The 18,404-nt window shown below is 48.7% G+C and overlaps 1 protein-coding gene across 1 annotated transcript; it reads right to left on the bottom strand.

The window, feature by feature from the left end:
* Positions 1–3,760: 3,760 nt before the first annotated feature.
* slc25a11 (solute carrier family 25 member 11) lies at positions 3,761–17,673 on the bottom strand. Its single transcript, XM_075451334.1, has 9 exons — positions 17,458–17,673; positions 12,633–12,785; positions 11,340–11,457; positions 11,134–11,222; positions 10,959–11,049; positions 10,725–10,815; positions 10,556–10,655; positions 8,735–8,786; positions 3,761–4,321 (listed from the first exon to the last, which is right to left on the bottom strand). The coding sequence occupies exons 1-9, from the start codon at positions 17,520–17,522 to the stop codon at positions 4,166–4,168; spliced, it is 915 nt and encodes a 304-aa protein (XP_075307449.1). The 5' UTR covers positions 17,523–17,673; the 3' UTR covers positions 3,761–4,165.
* Between the last annotated feature and the right edge of the window lie 731 nt (positions 17,674–18,404).

Below are 18,404 nucleotides of genomic sequence, written 5' to 3'. Positions count from 1 at the left end.
AGCACCACCGTCTGTCCTCAGCAGCAGAAAGGGCAGAAAGGGCAGAAAGGGCAGAAAGGGCAGAAAGGGCAGAAAGGGCAGAAAGGATGGTTCAATTTTGTTGTATTTTATTGCTTTCACTGTTCTTTTATTGTTTTTATTTGTTTTTACTTCTTCTTCTCTTTATTTATCACCTGCTGTAAAGCACTTTGGTGCACCGTGAGGATTGTCTGTAAAGGGTTGTAGAAATAAAGCACATTTACATTTACAGAGATGTGCGGACACTTCGGTGGAGGTGATCCTGATCCTGAAAGGCCCCAAATCTGCAGAAACAGTTCCAAGTTCACGTCCTCAACGGTGAAAAGAAGCCAAACTTACAGGCCGACAGGCTGCGTAAACTCAGCAGTGCGTCATCTGCAGAGCTGTTTTCCATCTGTGTGCTCAGAGAGTAGCTTCTTTGTGCTGATCCATGAGTCTGCAGCTGCTTCTTCACACCAGAGCGTGTCAGATCAGTCAGCTGTTGCATCCACAGACTCACAGATGTCTTTAGCTAACTCTGCTGGAACATTAGCCTCAGAGAGAGTTCACCCATAGTCTGTAGCTAACTCTGCTGGAGCATTAGCCTCAGATAGAGTTCATCCACAGTCTGTAGCTAACTCTGCTGGAACATTAGCCTCAGATAGAGTTGATCCACAGTCTGTAGCTAACTCTGCTGGAGCATTAGCCTCAGATAGAGTTTATCCACAGTCTTTAGCTAACTCTGCTGGAACATTAGCCTCAGATAGAGTTCATCCACAGTCTGTAGCTAACTCTGCTGGAGCATTAGCCTCAGATAGAGTTTATCCACAGTCTTTAGCTAACTCTGCTGGAGCATTAGCCTCAGATAGAGTTCATCCACAGTCTGTAGCTAACTCTGCTGGAGCATTAGCCTCAGATAGAGTTTATCCACAGTCTTTAGCTAACTCTGCTGGAACATTAGCCTCAGAGAGAGTTTATCCACAGTCTGTAGCTAACTCTGCTGGAACATTAGCCTCAGATAGAGTTTATCCACAGTCTGTAGCTAACTCTGCTGGAACATTAGCCTCAGATAGAGCTTTTCCACAGTCTGTAGCTAACTCTGCTGGAACATTAGCCTCAGATAGAGTTCATCCACAGTCTGTAGCAAACTCTGCTGGAACATTAGCCTCAGATAGAGTTCATCCACAGTCTGTAGCTAACTCTGCTGGAACATTAGCCTCAGATAGAGCTTATCCACAGTCTGTAGCTAACTCTGCTGGAACATTAGCCTCAGATAGAGCTTATCCACAGTCTGTAGCTAACTCTGCTGGAACATTAGCCTCAGATAGAGTTTAGCTAACTCTGCTGGAACATTAGCCTCAGATAGAGTTGATCCACTGGGCTCTGATATCCTCTGAGGCTGCTGCAGGATGGAAGATGCATGCTCCTCAGTGCAGCTGACAGCAGAACATTTCCACCAGAAGCTGGCTTCATCCATCCAGCAGGGTGGATGTGAGTGGGTGGGGCTTATCAGACGAGGCGGAGCCAACTTAAGGAGTGACGTACTTTAGAAATTAGAATCAGAACGGCTGTGTTTTTGGGGAGTTTTACACCTGCTGGTGACTTTAGATGCCCTGATATATGCTCCCAGGAACAGGAAGAAGGAGTTTTACACCTCAGACGCCCTGATATATGCTCCCAGGAACAGGAAGAAGGAGTTTTACACCTCAGACGCCCTGATATATGCTCCCAGGAACAGGAAGAAGGAGTTTTACACCTCAGACGCCCCGATATATGCTCCCAGGAACAGGAAGAAGGAGTTTTACACCTCAGACGCCCCGATATATGCTCCCAGGAACAGGAAGAAGGAGTTTTGCACCTCAGACGCCCCGATATATGCTCCCGGGAACAGGAAGAAGGAGTTTTACACCTCAGACGCCCCGATATATGCTCCCAGGAACAGGAAGAAGGAGTTTTACACCTGAGACGCCCTGATATATGCTCCCGGGAACAGGAAGAAGGAGTTTTACACCTCAGACGCCCTGATATATGCTCCCAGGAACAGGAAGAAGGAGTTTTACACTTCAGACGCCCTGATATATGCTCCCAGGAACAGGAAGAAGGAGTTTTACACCTCAGACGCCCTGATATATGCTCCCAGGAACAGGAAGAAGGAGTTTTACACTTCAGACGCCCTGATATATGCTCCCAGGAACAGGAAGAAGGAGTTTTACACTTCAGACGCCCTGATATATGCTCCCAGGAACAGGAAGAAGGAGTTTTACACTTCAGACGCCCTGATATATGCTCCCAGGAACAGGAAGAAGGAGTTTTACACTTCAGACGCCCTGATATATGCTCCCAGGAACAGGAAGAAGGAGTTTTACACTTCAGACGCCCTGATATATGCTCCCAGGAACAGGAAGAAGGAGTTTTACACCTCAGACGCCCTGATATATGCTCCCAGGAACAGGAAGAAGGAGTTTTACACTTCAGACGCCCTGATATATGCTCCCAGGAACAGGAAGAAGGAGTTTTACACTTCAGACGCCCTGATATATGCTCCCAGGAACAGGAAGAAGGAGTTTTACACTTCAGACGCCCTGATATATGCTCCCAGGAACAGGAAGAAGGAGTTATACACCTCAGACGCCCTGATATATGCTCAGAGGAACAGGAAGAAGGAGTTTTACACCTCAGACGCCCTGATATATGCTCCCAGGAACAGGAAGAAGGAGTTTTACACCTCAGACGCCCTGATATATGCTCAGAGGAACAGGAAGAAGGAGTTTTACACCTCAGACGCCCTGATATATGCTCCCGGGAACAGGAAGAAGGAGTTTTGCACCTCAGACGCCCTGATATATGCTCCCAGGAACAGGAAGAAGGAGTTTTACACCTCAGACGCCCTGATATGTGCTCCCGGGAACAGGAAGAAGGAGTTTTGCACCTCAGACGCCCTGATATGTGCTCCCAGGAACAGGAAGAAGGAGTTTTACACCTCAGACGCCCTGATATGTGCTCCCAGGAACAGGAAGAAGGAGTTTTACACCTCAGACGCCCTGATATATGCTCCCAGGAACAGGAAGAAGGAGTTTATACACCTCAGACGCCCTGATATATGCTCCCAGGAACAGGAAGAAGGAGTTTTACACCTCAGACGCCCTGATATATGCTCCCAGGAACAGGAAGAAGGAGTTTTACACCTCAGACGCCCTGATATATCCTCCCAGGAACAGGAAGAAGGAGTTTTACACTTCAGACGCCCTGATATATGCTCCCAGGAACAGGAAGAAGGAGTTTATACACCTCAGACGCCCTGATATATGCTCCCAGGAACAGGAGGAAGGAGTTTTACACCTCAGACGCCCTGATATATGCTCCCAGGAACAGGAAGAAGGAGTTTTACACCTCAGACGCCCTGATATATGCTCCCAGGAACAGGAAGAAGGAGTTTTACACCTCAGACGCCCTGATATATGCTCCCAGGAACAGGAAGAAGGAGTTTTACACCTCAGACGCCCTGATATATGCTCCCAGGAACAGGAAGAAGGAGTTTTACACCTCAGACGCCCTGATATATGCTCCCAGGAACAGGAAGAAGGAGTTTTACACCTCAGACGCCCTGATATATGCTCCCAGGAACAGGAAGAAGGAGTTTTACACTTCAGACGCCCTGATATATGCTCCCAGGAACAGGAAGAAGGAGTTTTACACAATATGGAAGCTTTAAGTTAAATTCAGTAGAATCTGTGAGCAGCAGCAGAAACACAACAACAGAAACTGAGGTCCAAAACTGTTTATTCCTCCCTCCGTTACCATGGTAACCAACCAATGCCATCATGATGCTGTGTGTTGTTTGGGTAAAGGGGGGGGGGGGGGGGGGCGACAGTTCTACAATAAGACTTGTGATCAGTAACCGCTGGCATCAGCGATGTTTGAACTAGGATTCTTTTCTTTACAAAAAGAAGTTAAAACTCTGTGTGTGTGCATGTGTGTGTGTATGTGTGTGAATCATGGTTCATCCCTGCTTTAACACCGATGTCGCTGAGCTTCATTTAAATGTGTGGTTCACTCTAAAGGAGCAGTCCTCCTTTTAATGACAGTGTGAAGAAAATATGGAACTGTTCCTTTAAATCTGCTCTGACGCGACATGGCGTGCATGAAGCAGTCCTCCTGTGCGTGTACGTTAGCGGTCGAGGATGTGGGTCTTGTAGAGACGGTTCATCTGCTCGAGGAAGATGAAGGTGAGGACGGTGTGCGGGCCGAGGCGAGCGTAGTACGGCGTGAAGCCTTTCCAGAGCGAGAAGAAGCCCTCCTTCCCCACCACTCGCACCAGCACCTCCTGATCAACACACGGAGGAAACTTCGTTAACAACGCACCGAGGAAAACACCGTTAACAACGCACCGAGGAAAACAGCGTTAACAACGCACCGATGAAAACAGCGTTAACGACGCACCCAGGAAAACAACGTTAACGACGCACCGAGGAAAGCAGCGTTAACAACGCACCCAGGAAAACAGTGTTAACAAGGCACCCAGGAAAACAGCGTTAACGACGCACCCAGGAAAACAGCGTTAACGACGCACCGAGGAAAACAGCGTTAACGACGCACCAAGGAAAACAAGGTTAACAACGCACCGAGGAAAACAGCGTTAACGACGCACCGAGGAAAACAGCGTTAACAACGCACCGAGGAAAACAGCGTTAACAACGCACCGAGGAAAACAGCGTTAACGACGCACCCAGGAAAACAGCGTTAACGACGCACCGAGGAAAACAGCGTTAACGACGCACCGAGGAAAACAGCGTTAACAACGCACCCAGGAAAACAGAGTTAACAACGCACCCAGGAAAACAGCGTTAACGACGCACCCAGGAAAACAGCGTTAACGACGCACCAAGGAAAACAGCGTTAACGACGCACCGAGGAAACCAGAGTTAACAACGCACCGAGGAAAGCAGCGTTAACGACGCACCCAGGAAAACAGCGTTAACGACGCACCCAGGAAAACAGCGTTAACGACGCACCCAGGAAAACAGCGTTAACGACGCACCGAGGAAAACAGCGTTAACGACGCACCCAGGAAAACAGCGTTAACGACGCACCCAGGAAAACAGCGTTAACGACGCACCCAGGAAAACAACGTTAACGACGCACCGAGGAAAACAACGTTAACGACGCACCCAGGAAAACAGCGTTAACGACGCACCCAGGGAAACAGCGTTAACAACGCACCCAGGAAAACAGCGTTAACGACTCACCCAGGAAAACAGCGTTAACAACGCACCGAGGAAAACAGCGTTAACAACGCACCCAGGAAAACAACGTTAACGACGCACCCAGGAAAACAGCGTTAACGACGCACCCAGGAAAACAACGTTAACGACGCACCGAGGAAAACAACGTTAACGACGCACCCAGGAAAACAGCGTTAACGACGCACCCAGGGAAACAGCGTTAACAACGCACCCAGGAAAACAGCGTTAACGACTCACCCAGGAAAACAGCGTTAACAACGCACCGAGGAAAACAGCGTTAACAACGCACCCAGGAAAACAACGTTAACGACGCACCCAGGAAAACAGAGTTAACGACGCACCCAGGAAAACAGAGTTAACGACGCACCGAGGAAAACAGCGTTAACAACGCACCGAGGAAAACAGCGTTAACAACGCACCCAGGAAAACAACGTTAACGACGCACCCAGGAAAACAGCGTTAACGACGCACCCAGGAAAACAGAGTTAACGACGCACCCAGGAAAACAGCGTTAACGACGCACCCAGGAAAACAGCGTTAACGACGCACCCAGGAAAACAGCGTTAACGACGCACCGAGGAAAACAGCGTTAACGACGCACCCAGGAAAACAACGTTAACGACGCACCGAGGAAAACAACGTTAACGACGCACCCAGGAAAACAGCGTTAACGACGCACCCAGGGAAACAGCGTTAACAACGCACCCAGGAAAACAGCGTTAACGACTCACCCAGGAAAACAGCGTTAACAACGCACCGAGGAAAACAGCGTTAACAACGCACCCAGGAAAACAACGTTAACGACGCACCGAGGAAAACAGCGTTAACGACGCACCCAGGAAAACAGAGTTAACGACGCACCCAGGAAAACAGCGTTAACGACGCACCCAGGAAAACAGCGTTAACGACGCACCCAGGAAAACAGCGTTAACGACGCACCGAGGAAAACAGCGTTAACGACGCACCGAGGAAAACAACGTTAACGACGCACCAAAGAAAACAGCGTTAACGACGCACCCAGGAAAACAGCGTTAACGACGCACCGAGGAAAACAGCGTTAACGACGCACCGAGGAAAACAACGTTAACGACGCACCCAGGAAAACAGAGTTAACGACGCACCAAAGAAAACAGCGTTAACGACGCACCCAGGAAAACAGCGTTAACGACGCACCCAGGAAAACAGCGTTAACGACGCACCCAGGAAAACAGCGTTAACAACGCACCCAGGAAAACAACGTTAACGACGCACCCAGGAAAACAGCGTTAACGACGCACCCAGGAAAACAGCGTTAACGACGCACCGAGGAAAACAGCGTTAACGACGCACCCAGGAAAACAGCGTTAACGACGCACCGAGGAAAACAACGTTAACGACGCACCGAGGAAAACAACGTTAACAACGCACCGAGGAAAACAGCGTTAACGACGCACCGAGGAAAACAGCGTTAACAACGCACCCAGGAAAACAGCGTTAACGACGCACCAAAGAAAACAGCGTTAACAACGCACCGAGGAAAACAGCGTTAACGACGCACCCAGGAAAACAACGTTAACGACGCACCGAGGAAAACAACGTTAACGACGCACCCAGGAAAACAGCGTTAACGACGCACCCAGGGAAACAGCGTTAACAACGCACCCAGGAAAACAGCGTTAACGACTCACCCAGGAAAACAGCGTTAACAACGCACCGAGGAAAACAGCGTTAACAACGCACCCAGGAAAACAACGTTAACGACGCACCCAGGAAAACAGCGTTAACGACGCACCCAGGAAAACAGAGTTAACGACGCACCCAGGAAAACAGCGTTAACGACGCACCCAGGAAAACAGCGTTAACGACGCACCCAGGAAAACAGCGTCAACGACGCACCCAGGAAAACAGCGTTAACGACGCACCGAGGAAAACAGCGTTAACGACGCACCGAGGAAAACAACGTTAACGACGCACCAAAGAAAACAGCGTTAACGACGCACCCAGGAAAACAGCGTTAACGACGCACCGAGGAAAACAGCGTTAACGACGCACCGAGGAAAACAACGTTAACGACGCACCCAGGAAAACAGAGTTAACGACGCACCAAAGAAAACAGCGTTAACGACGCACCCAGGAAAACAGCGTTAACGACGCACCCAGGAAAACAGCGTTAACGACGCACCCAGGAAAACAGCGTTAACGACGCACCCAGGAAAACAACGTTAACGACGCACCCAGGAAAACAGCGTTAACGACGCACCCAGGAAAACAGCGTTAACGACGCACCCAGGAAAACAGCGTTAACGACGCACCCAGGAAAACAGCGTTAACGACGCACCCAGGAAAACAGCGTTAACGACGCACCGAGGAAAACAACGTTAACGACGCACCGAGGAAAACAACGTTAACAACGCACCGAGGAAAACAGCGTTAACGACACACCGAGGAAAACAGCGTTAACAACGCACCCAGGAAAACAGCGTTAACGACGCACCAAAGAAAACAGCGTTAACAACGCACCCAGGAAAACAGCGTTAACGACGCACCCAGGAAAACAGCGTTAACAACGCACCGAGGAAAACAGCGTTAACAACGCACCCAGGAAAACAGCGTTAACGACGCACCGAGGAAAACAGCGTTAACAACGCACCCAGGAAAACAGCGTTAACGACGCACCCAGGAAAACAGCGTTAACAACGCACCGAGGAAAACAGCGTTAACAACGCACCCAGGAAAACAGCGTTAACGACGCACCCAGGAAAACAGCGTTAACGACGCACCGAGGAAAACAGCGTTAACGACGCACCGAGGAAAACAGCGTTAACGACGCACCCAGGAAAACAGCGTTAACAACGCACCGAGGAAAACAGCGTTAACGACGCACCGAGGAAAACAGCGTTAACAACGCACCCAGGAAAACAGCGTTAACGACGCACCAAAGAAAACAGCGTTAACGACGCACCCAGGAAAACAGCGTTAACCACGCACCGAGGAAAACAGCGTTAACAACGCACCCAGGAAAACAGCGTTAACGACGCACCAAAGAAAACAGAGTTAACGACGCACCCAGGAAAACAGCGTTAACGACGCACCGAGGAAAACAGCGTTAACAACGCACCGAGGAAAACAGCGTTAACGACGCACCCAGGAAAACAGCGTTAACAACGCACCGAGGAAAACAGCGTTAACGACGCACCGAGGAAAACAGCGTTAACGACGCACCAAAGAAAACAGCGTTAACGACGCACCAAAGAAAACAGCGTTAACAACGCACCCAGGAAAACAGCGTTAACGACGCACCAAAGAAAACAGCGTTAACGACGCACCAAAGAAAACAGCGTTAACAACGCACCCAGGAAAACAGCGTTAACGACGCACCGAGGAAAACACCAAAGCGTCACAACTTTTCAGGATTCAGTTTTAAAATGAATAAATAAATAAACTTTTTATCAGGATGACCCTGAAAAACGCCTCGCTGTGACATCATCACTGCGGCCCGACTGGTCGGAACTCACCAAACCGTTCTTGTACTCAGGCTTCCCGTCAATCATCCTCATGCTCTGGATCCTGAAACACAGAACAGGAAGTGAGTGGGGAGGAATGTGGCGGCTAACGGAAAATGGCCTGCTGTGATTGGTCGGAGCGCAGGCAATGTTGTCTTTTTCAATGTTTTTTCTTTGAAGGGGAAACATTTTAATCATAATAGCCGCTTTGGGACTGTAGGAACCTTTGGCAGTTCTAATAACCTTTTAATCCGCGGGGCCGTTTTCTCCCGTGTTCGGACATACAGGAACTCGGGGCTTTCTCCCTTAGTTCCTATAACTATTTAGCTCCTTCTCCGAGGTCGGGTCTTTTCATAGTTCTATAGAACTAATCTAAGGGAGGTGTGTGGTGGTCGGTAGCTACGCCCCATGTCATGCTATCACTGCTGAAATGTTTCCTCATATGACACAGACACAACCGGCGGGTGTTTAATAAGTTAACTTACACTGGTCTCATTTGTCTGCAGCGCTCTGCTCTCCTTTCTTCCTTCATGAAATGAAAAGTATCGTCTCCTGACTCTCTCTGTGAGCTCTTCCAGCCTCGATATTAGACGCCTGATGTGATTGTCCATGATTAATATCACCATCATGCAGACCATAAACACGGTGGCCTCCCCGCTCTCCATATTAGCTTCTTGGTGGTGTTTTTTCTACTCTCATTACTTTTACCGTTTTGTTTTGTGTTTGAATGTAGCGCTAAACGGCTAACGGCTAACACGTCACTGAAGCAGACGGCTGCGCGCGGCGCATCAGTCCCTATCAGGTCCCGACTCATGTGCGAATGCAGACTGAAACAGTTCCGCTGGGGAAGGATAGTTATCAGAACGAAATTCAAGGAGGGTAGTTCTGATAACTACTTTCTTAGAACTGTCTGTCCGAAAGCGGCTAATGAAGCCTAACTTACTTTTAGGGTGGGTACATTGTTCTAGTGGGACGGCATAGGCTCGTCGCCACAGCTGGATGACGTCGCCACAGCTGGATGACGCCGCCACAGCTGGATGACGCCGCCACAGCTAAATGACGCCGCCACAGCTAAATGACGCCGCCACAGCTAAATGACGCCGCCACAGCTAAATGACGCCGCCACAGCTGGATGACGCCGCCACAGCTGGATGACGTCGCCACAGCTGAATGACGTCGCCACAGCTGGATGACGTCACCACAGCTTCATGACGTCGCCACAGCTGGATGACGTCGCCACAGCTGGATGACGTCACCACAGCTTCATGACGTCGCCACAGCTGGATGACGTCACCACAGCTTCATGACGTCGCCACAGCTGAATGACGCCGCCACAGCTGAATGACGTCGCCACAGCTGTATGACGCCGCCACAGCTGAATGACGTCGCCACAGCTGAATGACGTCGCCACAGCTGGATGACGTCGCCACAGCTGAATGACGCCGCCACAGCTGTATGACGCCGCCACAGCTGAATGACGCCGCCACAGCTGAATGACGTCGCCACAGCTGGATGACGTCGCCACAGCTGAATGACGCCGCCACAGCTGGATGACGCCGCCACAGCTGGATGACGCCGCCACAGCTGGATGACGCCGCCACAGCTGAATGACGTCGCCACAGCTGAATGACGTCGCCACAGCTGGATGACGTCGCCACAGCTGAATGACGCCGCCACAGCTGGATGACGTCGCCACAGCTGGATGACGTCGCCACAGCTGGATGACGTCGCCACAGCTGGATGACGTCGCCACAGCTGGATGACGTCGCCACAGCTACCTGTCGTGTGTGAGCTACAGTCTGATGAGCGCATTAAACTGGCGGCTCGTCTCACCTCGTCTTTACGATGTCGACGGGCATCGATGCCGCCGTGGTGATCAGGCCGCTGATCATGCTGGCACAGAAGTGACACAGGATGTCGTCCCCGAAATACCCTGAAAACACAAACACCGTCACACGAGTGTCTGCTCACTGAAAGTCCGGTTTGTGTGTTCGATGTGTACCTGAGTCCAGCAGCGCCTGTTTGGACTGAGAGTAGGACGCCAGCTGAGCGGCGTTCACGACCACCGCACGCGCCATGGTGGGAACACACCCCTGAGACGCACACACACAGAGTTTATCTAGCAAACGGCGTTCAAACCGGAGACAGAAACAAGCCGACGTGTCGTCATGTTTCCAGATGGTTAAACATCAGGAGGAAGCTGTGACATCACACGGAAAGTTAGCCTCAGACTCACCCTCCACAGCGTGGTGACGCCCTCCTCTCTGGTGATGCGAGCGAGCGCGTTGAACACGTTGGAGTATCCTCTCCTCTGGTCTGCAGGCAGACTGCAGACACACACACGCTGGGATCAGCTGGACACTCACACAGGCCACGCAAACACAACCGGCCAATCAGCATGCACCTCTCACCGGCCGTCGGCCGTCATCCTGATCAGAGCGACCTCAGCTGGCGTTCCCACGAACGCTCCTGTGGCGCCGGCTGTCATCCCGATCAGAGCCTGCAGGGGGCGCACAGCAGCACCGTGTTAACCACGCAGACACACACACGCACGCACGCTCACACACACAGACACGTGCACACACACACAGACACGTGCACACACACACAGACACACCTTGAGGAAGAAGTTTGGCGGCCGTCCGTCCGCTCCGGTCATCTTCTCGAACAGGATGGTGTAGATTCCCAGGCGGGTCGTCGTGTAGGTGGCCTGACGCAGCAGACCTGCAGACAGACTGACGCACACACACATTCATCACAACAGCGTCCGCCATCTTTGAATTACAAATCAGGAGCCAGAGTAAAACCAGCAGATGATAAACTAAGTGAACCCCCTGATCCAGCTGCCATGTTCTCTTTAGAGAGGAACCTTCCAAACAAGCCTGTTTCTAACTGTGACCTTTAACCTTTAACATGCTAACTGAGGCCCGCAGAGTCTGAGATGTAGCTCTTTGGGTTTCTGACCTCGGGGTGACCTTTATCCTGTAACATGCTAACTGAGGCCTGCAGAGTCTGAGATGTAGCTCTTTGGGTTTCTGACCTCGGGGTGACCTTTAACCTTTAACATGCTAACTGAGGTCCGCAGAGTCTGAGATGTAGCTCTTTGGGTTTCTGACCTCGGGGTGACCTTTATCCTTTAACATGCTAACTGAGGCCTGCAGAGTCTGAGATGTAGCTCTTTGGGTTTCTGACCTCGGGGTGACCTTTAACATGCTAACTGAGGCCTGCAGAGTCTGAGATGTAGCTCTTTGGGTTTCTGACCTCGGGGTGACCTTTAACATGCTAACTGAGGTCCGCAGAGTCTGAGATGTAGCTCTTTGGGTTTCTGACCTCGGGGTGACCTTTATCCTTTAACATACTAACTGAGGCCTGCAGAGTCTGAGATGTAGCTCTTTGGGTTTCTGACCTCGGGGTGACCTTTAACATGCTAACTAAGGCCCGCAGAGTCTGAGATGTAGCTCTTTGGGTTTCTGACCTCGGGGTGACCTTTATCCTGTAACATGCTAACTGAGGCCTGCAGAGTCTGAGATGTAGCTCTTTGGGTTTCTGACCTCGGGGTGACCTTTATCCTGTAACATGCTAACTGAGGCCTGCAGAGTCTGAGATGTAGCTCTTTGGGTTTCTGACCTCGGGGTGACCTTTATCCTGTAACATGCTAACTGAGGCCTGCAGAGTCTGAGATGTAGCTCTTTGGGTTTCTGACCTCGGGGTGACCTTTAACCTTTAACATGCTGAGGCCCACAGAGTCTGAGATGTAGCTCTTTGGGTTTCTGACCTCGGGGTGACCTTTATCCTTTAACATGCTAACTGAGGCCCGCAGAGTCTGAGATGTAGCTTTTTGGGTTTCTGACCTCGGGGTGACCTTTATCCTTTAACATGCTAACTGAGGCCCGCAGAGTCTGAGATGTACCCGGTGTAGATGCCTCCGACGCCCTCGTTCTTCAGGATGGAGATCAGAGCGTGGAAGCTGGTCTTGTACTCGCGGGCCTTCGTCCCCTGACCGCTCAGCTGCATCCGGTTCTTCACCAGGTCCAACGGCTGCACGAACACCGTGGCCCCCATCCTGCAAACACCCAGGTTATCTGTCAGTGTTGTTTTCGTCAACGATGACGAAATCATTTCGTTGACGGCACTTTTTTTCATGACGGTGACGAGATAAACGTGGCTCTCTGATGACGAAAACATGACGAGACGTGTGTGAGTTTTCGTTGACGAGACGAGAATGGACGAAAATGTTAGTGGGTGATCTGTCAGACGTTTAAAGGGATAGTTCGGAGTAGATTCACCCTAGGGTCATTTAGAGCTTCAAAGTAAGATGAGGGTTGATCTACTACTGTAGACAACAAAGCAAGGCTGCTCAATTTCTCCATTGATAAAATAAATTCACAACTCTACAACATAAAAATTCATGTAGAATATAGCATGTGCTTTGTTGTCTACAGTAGTAGATCAACCCTCATCTTACATTGAAGCTCCCAGATCAAGGAAGTGACGTCGACGCAGCTTTAGCAGCAGAGAAGCTATCAGGCTTGTGTTGATAATAATAAACTCCTGGACTATGTACAAACTTCCAAATGCATCGTTTTGTGAGTACAGACCATATTTGTACTACTGTAGAAGTTTGGTGTCATGGCATGTGATTTTAGTGTGGTCATTTTGGAGATACTGCGAGGGTCCGTTAGCGCTTGTACTAAGCTATTCGGGATAACTCGGTAACTCGGCTGATTATTGGCCAAGATCGGAAAAACTTCGGGTGGGCAACTTGGCTGGATGTCACGGTTCAAATGACCCCAGGTTGAATCTACTCCGAACCATCACTTTAAAATGCATGACATTTCTGCTTATTGTGTGTGTCAATTTAAAAACCTGAAAAGTATCTGCTGCTGCCTACAGTCTATGGCTGCTGCACTCTATCCTTGTTTGGTCACGCCCACCACCTGGCGTACAGCGCTCGACGTGCTCAACACGTCACACTGCTGTTACTCATCAGACAATGGATCATGATGGCGGCGGCAGTTTAAACACAGGGGCTCGGTGGTCGCAAACGTAGAGACGACATATGGGTGTATTTTAAATATAACCCAGCAGATAATAAAACAGAGTGCATTGTGAAGGAAGACGGTGACAAATGTTGCTACAAAGTAGGCGAAAAAAACACGACCAACCTTAAGCATCACCTTAAGGCTCGCCACGAGGATATTTTTTCGAAGGTAAGTTACAAATGCTGTTAACATAAATCGATAAATTTCATAGTAAGCTAATACATTAGTACGTTTTCCACATACTCCTGGCGCAAATGGGCTGCTAACTTCAGGCTAAAGTTAGCTTTTGTTACGCTAACGTCAATTCATTATGTGTGTGTTACTTTAGCAGCATGTTTAGCCATGTTTACATTCAGTGACGGTGTGGTTATCTCTTTGTGTGCACGTTCTGTCAGCACGTAACTTGATATGTCAAACAGGTCGAGTTACTGTTATACGTAGAGTCTGCTAGCTTTAGCCTAAAAGCCACAAGTGACGTTGTGCAGCCAGGGGAGTACCTAAACGCCGGCACGGACTAAAACGGACCGAACGGACGCAGATTTAGCCAGATACACATTAAGAACTCTTGTAGAAGTCATCTGTATATGTAATATCCAATGATTATAACACCAAATGATTCCATAAAATATGAAAAGTTGTTCAAAACGTTACCTTGGTTTAGCTAACTTTTACTAAAATATAAGCTTACCTTTTCAACATTCATTACCAATGGAAAACATCCTTACAAATATTAAAAACACATCAGGATATTACATATACAGATGACTTCTACAAGAGTTCTTAATGTGTATCTGGCTAAATCTGGGTACGTTCCGGTGTTTAGGTACTCCCCTAACCAGGACCTGTGCGTTCAGTGCGCTTACAGTAAAGTTGGGACACACGCACAGTACAGAATGAAAAATCAGAAAGCTTTAGTACAGGGTCAGTTAATGAGCTATTTATTTTTGTTCTGCTTGTTTGATAGTTAAGACCATACTATTTTCTTAACTTACAATATAACTTACAACCTACCTCACTGTGCCTCAGGAATTAATGATCATTTTATTACATGGTTTGCACAAGTTAAAGATAGAGTGGGGTTGTATGATATCTGTTGTAATTGCACTGGCAGACAGGGCCAAGTTGAGCATATGTGTTCCTCATCCATCACTCATATTTTGGGCATGTGTATGTTCATTGTACTTTAACAAATTCTGAGAAATAAAGCCACAATTGCTGAAGTAGAATGTTTTTGTTTTTTGGCTTTTTTGGAGTGAACATTGATTCCACTGTTACCACTTTATCCGTGTGTAATACACAATCCTTAGATCAGAAATTTGCCGTTGGGTGGACCTTATATGTCTAAAACCATTCCTTTTTTATTGTTATTATTTGTGAAAATAGCAGATCTGCAAGCTTACAATGTGTTGAACTTACAGAGCTGCTGCTATTTTCACAACTTATGTGTGACACTGCCCAACAGCAATCTCCAATACTTATTGACCTACATTAATTTGTTGAAAGACTATACTTTTTTTTTTTTGACTATTAAAACTAGACTAAAACCCTTATTAGTTTTCGTCGGCTAAAACTAATAAGGGTTTCCAAGATGGTTGTCAAAAACAACACCGTTATCAGAGCGCACCTGAACGCACCGTTTATCCATCAGGAGGAAAACTGCACCTGAACGCACCGTTTATCCATCAGGAGGAAAACTGCACCTGAACGCACCGTTTCAGTCTCTTGACTATTGTGCTGATCTAAAGGAAAACACATTTCCTTTAAATGGGTTGAGGACCATAGCCTGACTACGTCATACGCACGATTCTAGTCAGAATGTGAGTCTGATACCGCTGGATAGAGATTTGAGTATGGGGCGTGTTTCAACCGAACCAGGAGAAAAAATGCCTCTTCGCTCAATTGGATAGACCTACAACCAATCAGAGCAACGTAGTATGTGACGCAGATTTAGCGACACACACTTGTTGTAGGAAGGACGGCAAAAACATCTTTTCTATCGATAAAAGCCTTTATCGCGTTCCTCTGTTCGTCTTTCAAAATGAATGGAATGTGGAGATCCTGTAGAACAGACTCGATGGCAGAATCTACACACCCTAGCTCTCCAGCGGCAGCCATGTTTGTTTCAAACGAAGTCAAACCAAGCGCTCTTTAGTGACGTAGTCGATAATGTTCCTGTTGATCATCTGTCCATCATCGTATAAAGCCCGCCCTGGCAATCTGATTGGGTCGACCGATTCTTGGTCGGGCATAACGATTTCCCAACTGAGCAGAGCCAGACCCAACTTCCCCACCAAAACTTTTATGGGCGGGGCTAAGTCCGGCTGGCACCCAGGCTAGGATGACCATTGTTGCCATGGTAATCAGTGAGTGACCATTGTTGCCATGGTAACCAGTGAGTGAGCATGTGCCTGAGCCGTTGGGATCAGATCTGCAGATTACCGTTAAACTGCTTCTAACTCAGCAGCTCCGTCTCACATCCAGGAGGTCAAACACAACGCCCGTTGTTCAGCGGAATGCACGGCACGTGCACGGGTTAGAATGCACGGCACGTGCACGGGTCAGCGCGGCCCGAGCACTGCGAGGACCGGTCCCTGAAGGCAGCAGCAGCTGAAGCAGAGCCTTCAGGGACCAAAGTAACAAAGTAACAAAGCCCTGAACTCTGGAGCTGTAAATGTGCTCCGATAAGTTATCAGTCAGAGGGAGACGCCGTATCAGGAGGTCAGAGGTCAGAAAAACAATCTGACCCACAGGGTGATACCAATCCCGACTGAGCTGCATGTTTCTTGCATTTCAAACTCAGAGATCAGCTCATCAAAGACTGAACCCAGCTGACTGATGACCCAGTTCTGCTCTCTTCCAATCCCAGCTGAACACCTTAAAGGGACAGTTTGCCTCTTTAAAGGGACAGTTCACCTCTTTAAAGGGACAGTTCGCCTCTCCTGACATGAAGCTGTGTAACATCCCATATCAGCAACATCATTTATGAACATCTTCTTACCCCCTGCTGCGTCCTGTGAGCAGAGTTCCAGCCTCGTTTTGGTGTTGATGAAGGTAGTCCGGCTAGTTGGCTGGGGTTTAAAAAATAAAGCGTTTTGCTTCTCAAAACAATATGCGTTCAACAGAGTAATACATTTGCATCACAGAATGGTTCTCCAGGAAAAAGTCAGACCTCACAATCTCTTGGCCCTAGTGATACGAAGGGAGAGAAAACAGGGCCATGATGTTGCTAATATGGGATGTGATACAGCTTCATTTCAAAAGAGGCGAACTGTCCCTTTAAAGCGGTTGTTGTGTGACGGAGTGGATGGAAAACGCCACCGACACCTAACGGGCCAACATGGACCCAGCTCGTTGTTTGTATATCAACTAAAAAACTAATTTACGACATTTCTTTGACCGTTTACTGTTCACAGGGACGCGAACACGACGCCGCCGTGTCCGGTAATTGGACGCAGCACCCGGCGCTGCCTGTCACCGACAGCCAGCAGCTGACATTTACCAACCAGAGCAGCATACATGTTCATCCATGTTCATACATGTTCATCCATGTTCATACATGTTCATACATGTTCAGAACATAAGCAGAAAACAGCCGGTTAATGTCAGCAGAACCTGTTCACCCTTCTGCTGCCCGCCTGACCCCTGGCGTTAGCACCTTAGCATGTTAGCATAACAGCTAATAGCAGCACCTACCCGGCCAAACCCCCGAACAGGAACTTGATGGCCTTCGGAGAGGTCTTGGGCTTAGCCTCCGCCATGTTTCCTTCAGTTGGTAGGTGGCGGCAGAATCCCCGCTGCCTGCCTGTGTTCTGCGCTTCTGGGCCGGACCGTCCCCCTGTTCATTCACCGGTTCAGCAGAAGCAGCAGCAGCCGGGGCAAGGTGACTCTATGAAGCGAGCACTTCCGGAGTCACGAAGCTCAGCGGACCAATCAGCGGCCGAGGACGGAGGGGCACGACGATGCGCGAACAAAGACGAAAGTTTCGGTGCTCAGCGGACCAATCAGCGGCCGAGGACGGAGGGCACGACGATGCGCGAACAAAGACGAAAGTGTCGGTGCTCAGCGGACCAATCAGCGGCCGAGGACGGAGGGCACGACGATTTGCGAACAAAGACGAAAGTTTCGGTGCTCAGCGGACCAATCAGCGGCCGAGGACGGAGGGCACGACGATGCGCGAACAAAGACGAACGTTTCGGTGCTCAGCGGACCAATCATTCTGTATGAAACCCTTCAAAGGACACTTAAAATAAAAAATGTTTGGATCATTCTGGTTCTAAAGGAAATTAGAGCTGAAACATGAATGAAATCTGAGGTAAATTTAAATTAAAAAAAAGTCCAGAACTTAAAACTCCAAAGAGGAAATCCATCTTTATCCTTACAGAAGATCCTGTAAAATAAAGTCAAATGTAAAAACAAACAACGAAGAAGAAATGCTTTTATTTACTTTATATTCTGTCTGTTAATGAGCCTCCCAGAATACATGAATTAACATATTAATTAATAATAATATATAAGTTTTATATAGCGCTTTTCCATATGCTCAAAGACGCTTTACATAAGGAACAAACAGAAAGCAGAGACAAAACGAGACATTATAAACAAAAAGACAAGAGAAAAACACTGTTACAGACATTAGGCAC

Source organism: Odontesthes bonariensis, chromosome 19, assembly GCF_027942865.1.
Source record: "Odontesthes bonariensis isolate fOdoBon6 chromosome 19, fOdoBon6.hap1, whole genome shotgun sequence".
NCBI lineage: Eukaryota > Metazoa > Chordata > Actinopteri > Atheriniformes > Atherinopsidae > Odontesthes > Odontesthes bonariensis.
This window is presented reverse-complemented; position numbering and strand designations above follow the sequence as displayed.

Excerpts from the sequence above, each read along its gene's own strand:
- slc25a11 (XM_075451334.1), bottom strand. The coding sequence starts at position 17,522 with ATGGCGGAGGCTAAGCCCAAGACCTCTCCGAAGGCCATCAAGTTCCTG. Across the intron at positions 12,786-17,457 it reads CTGTTCGGGGGTTTGGCCGG|GATGGGGGCCACGGTGTTCG; the intron begins GTAGGTGCTGCT and ends GGGTGTTTGCAG. Across the intron at positions 10,656-10,724 it reads ACAGGCGCTGCTGGACTCAG|GGTATTTCGGGGACGACATC; the intron begins GTACACATCGAA and ends TTGTGTTTTCAG.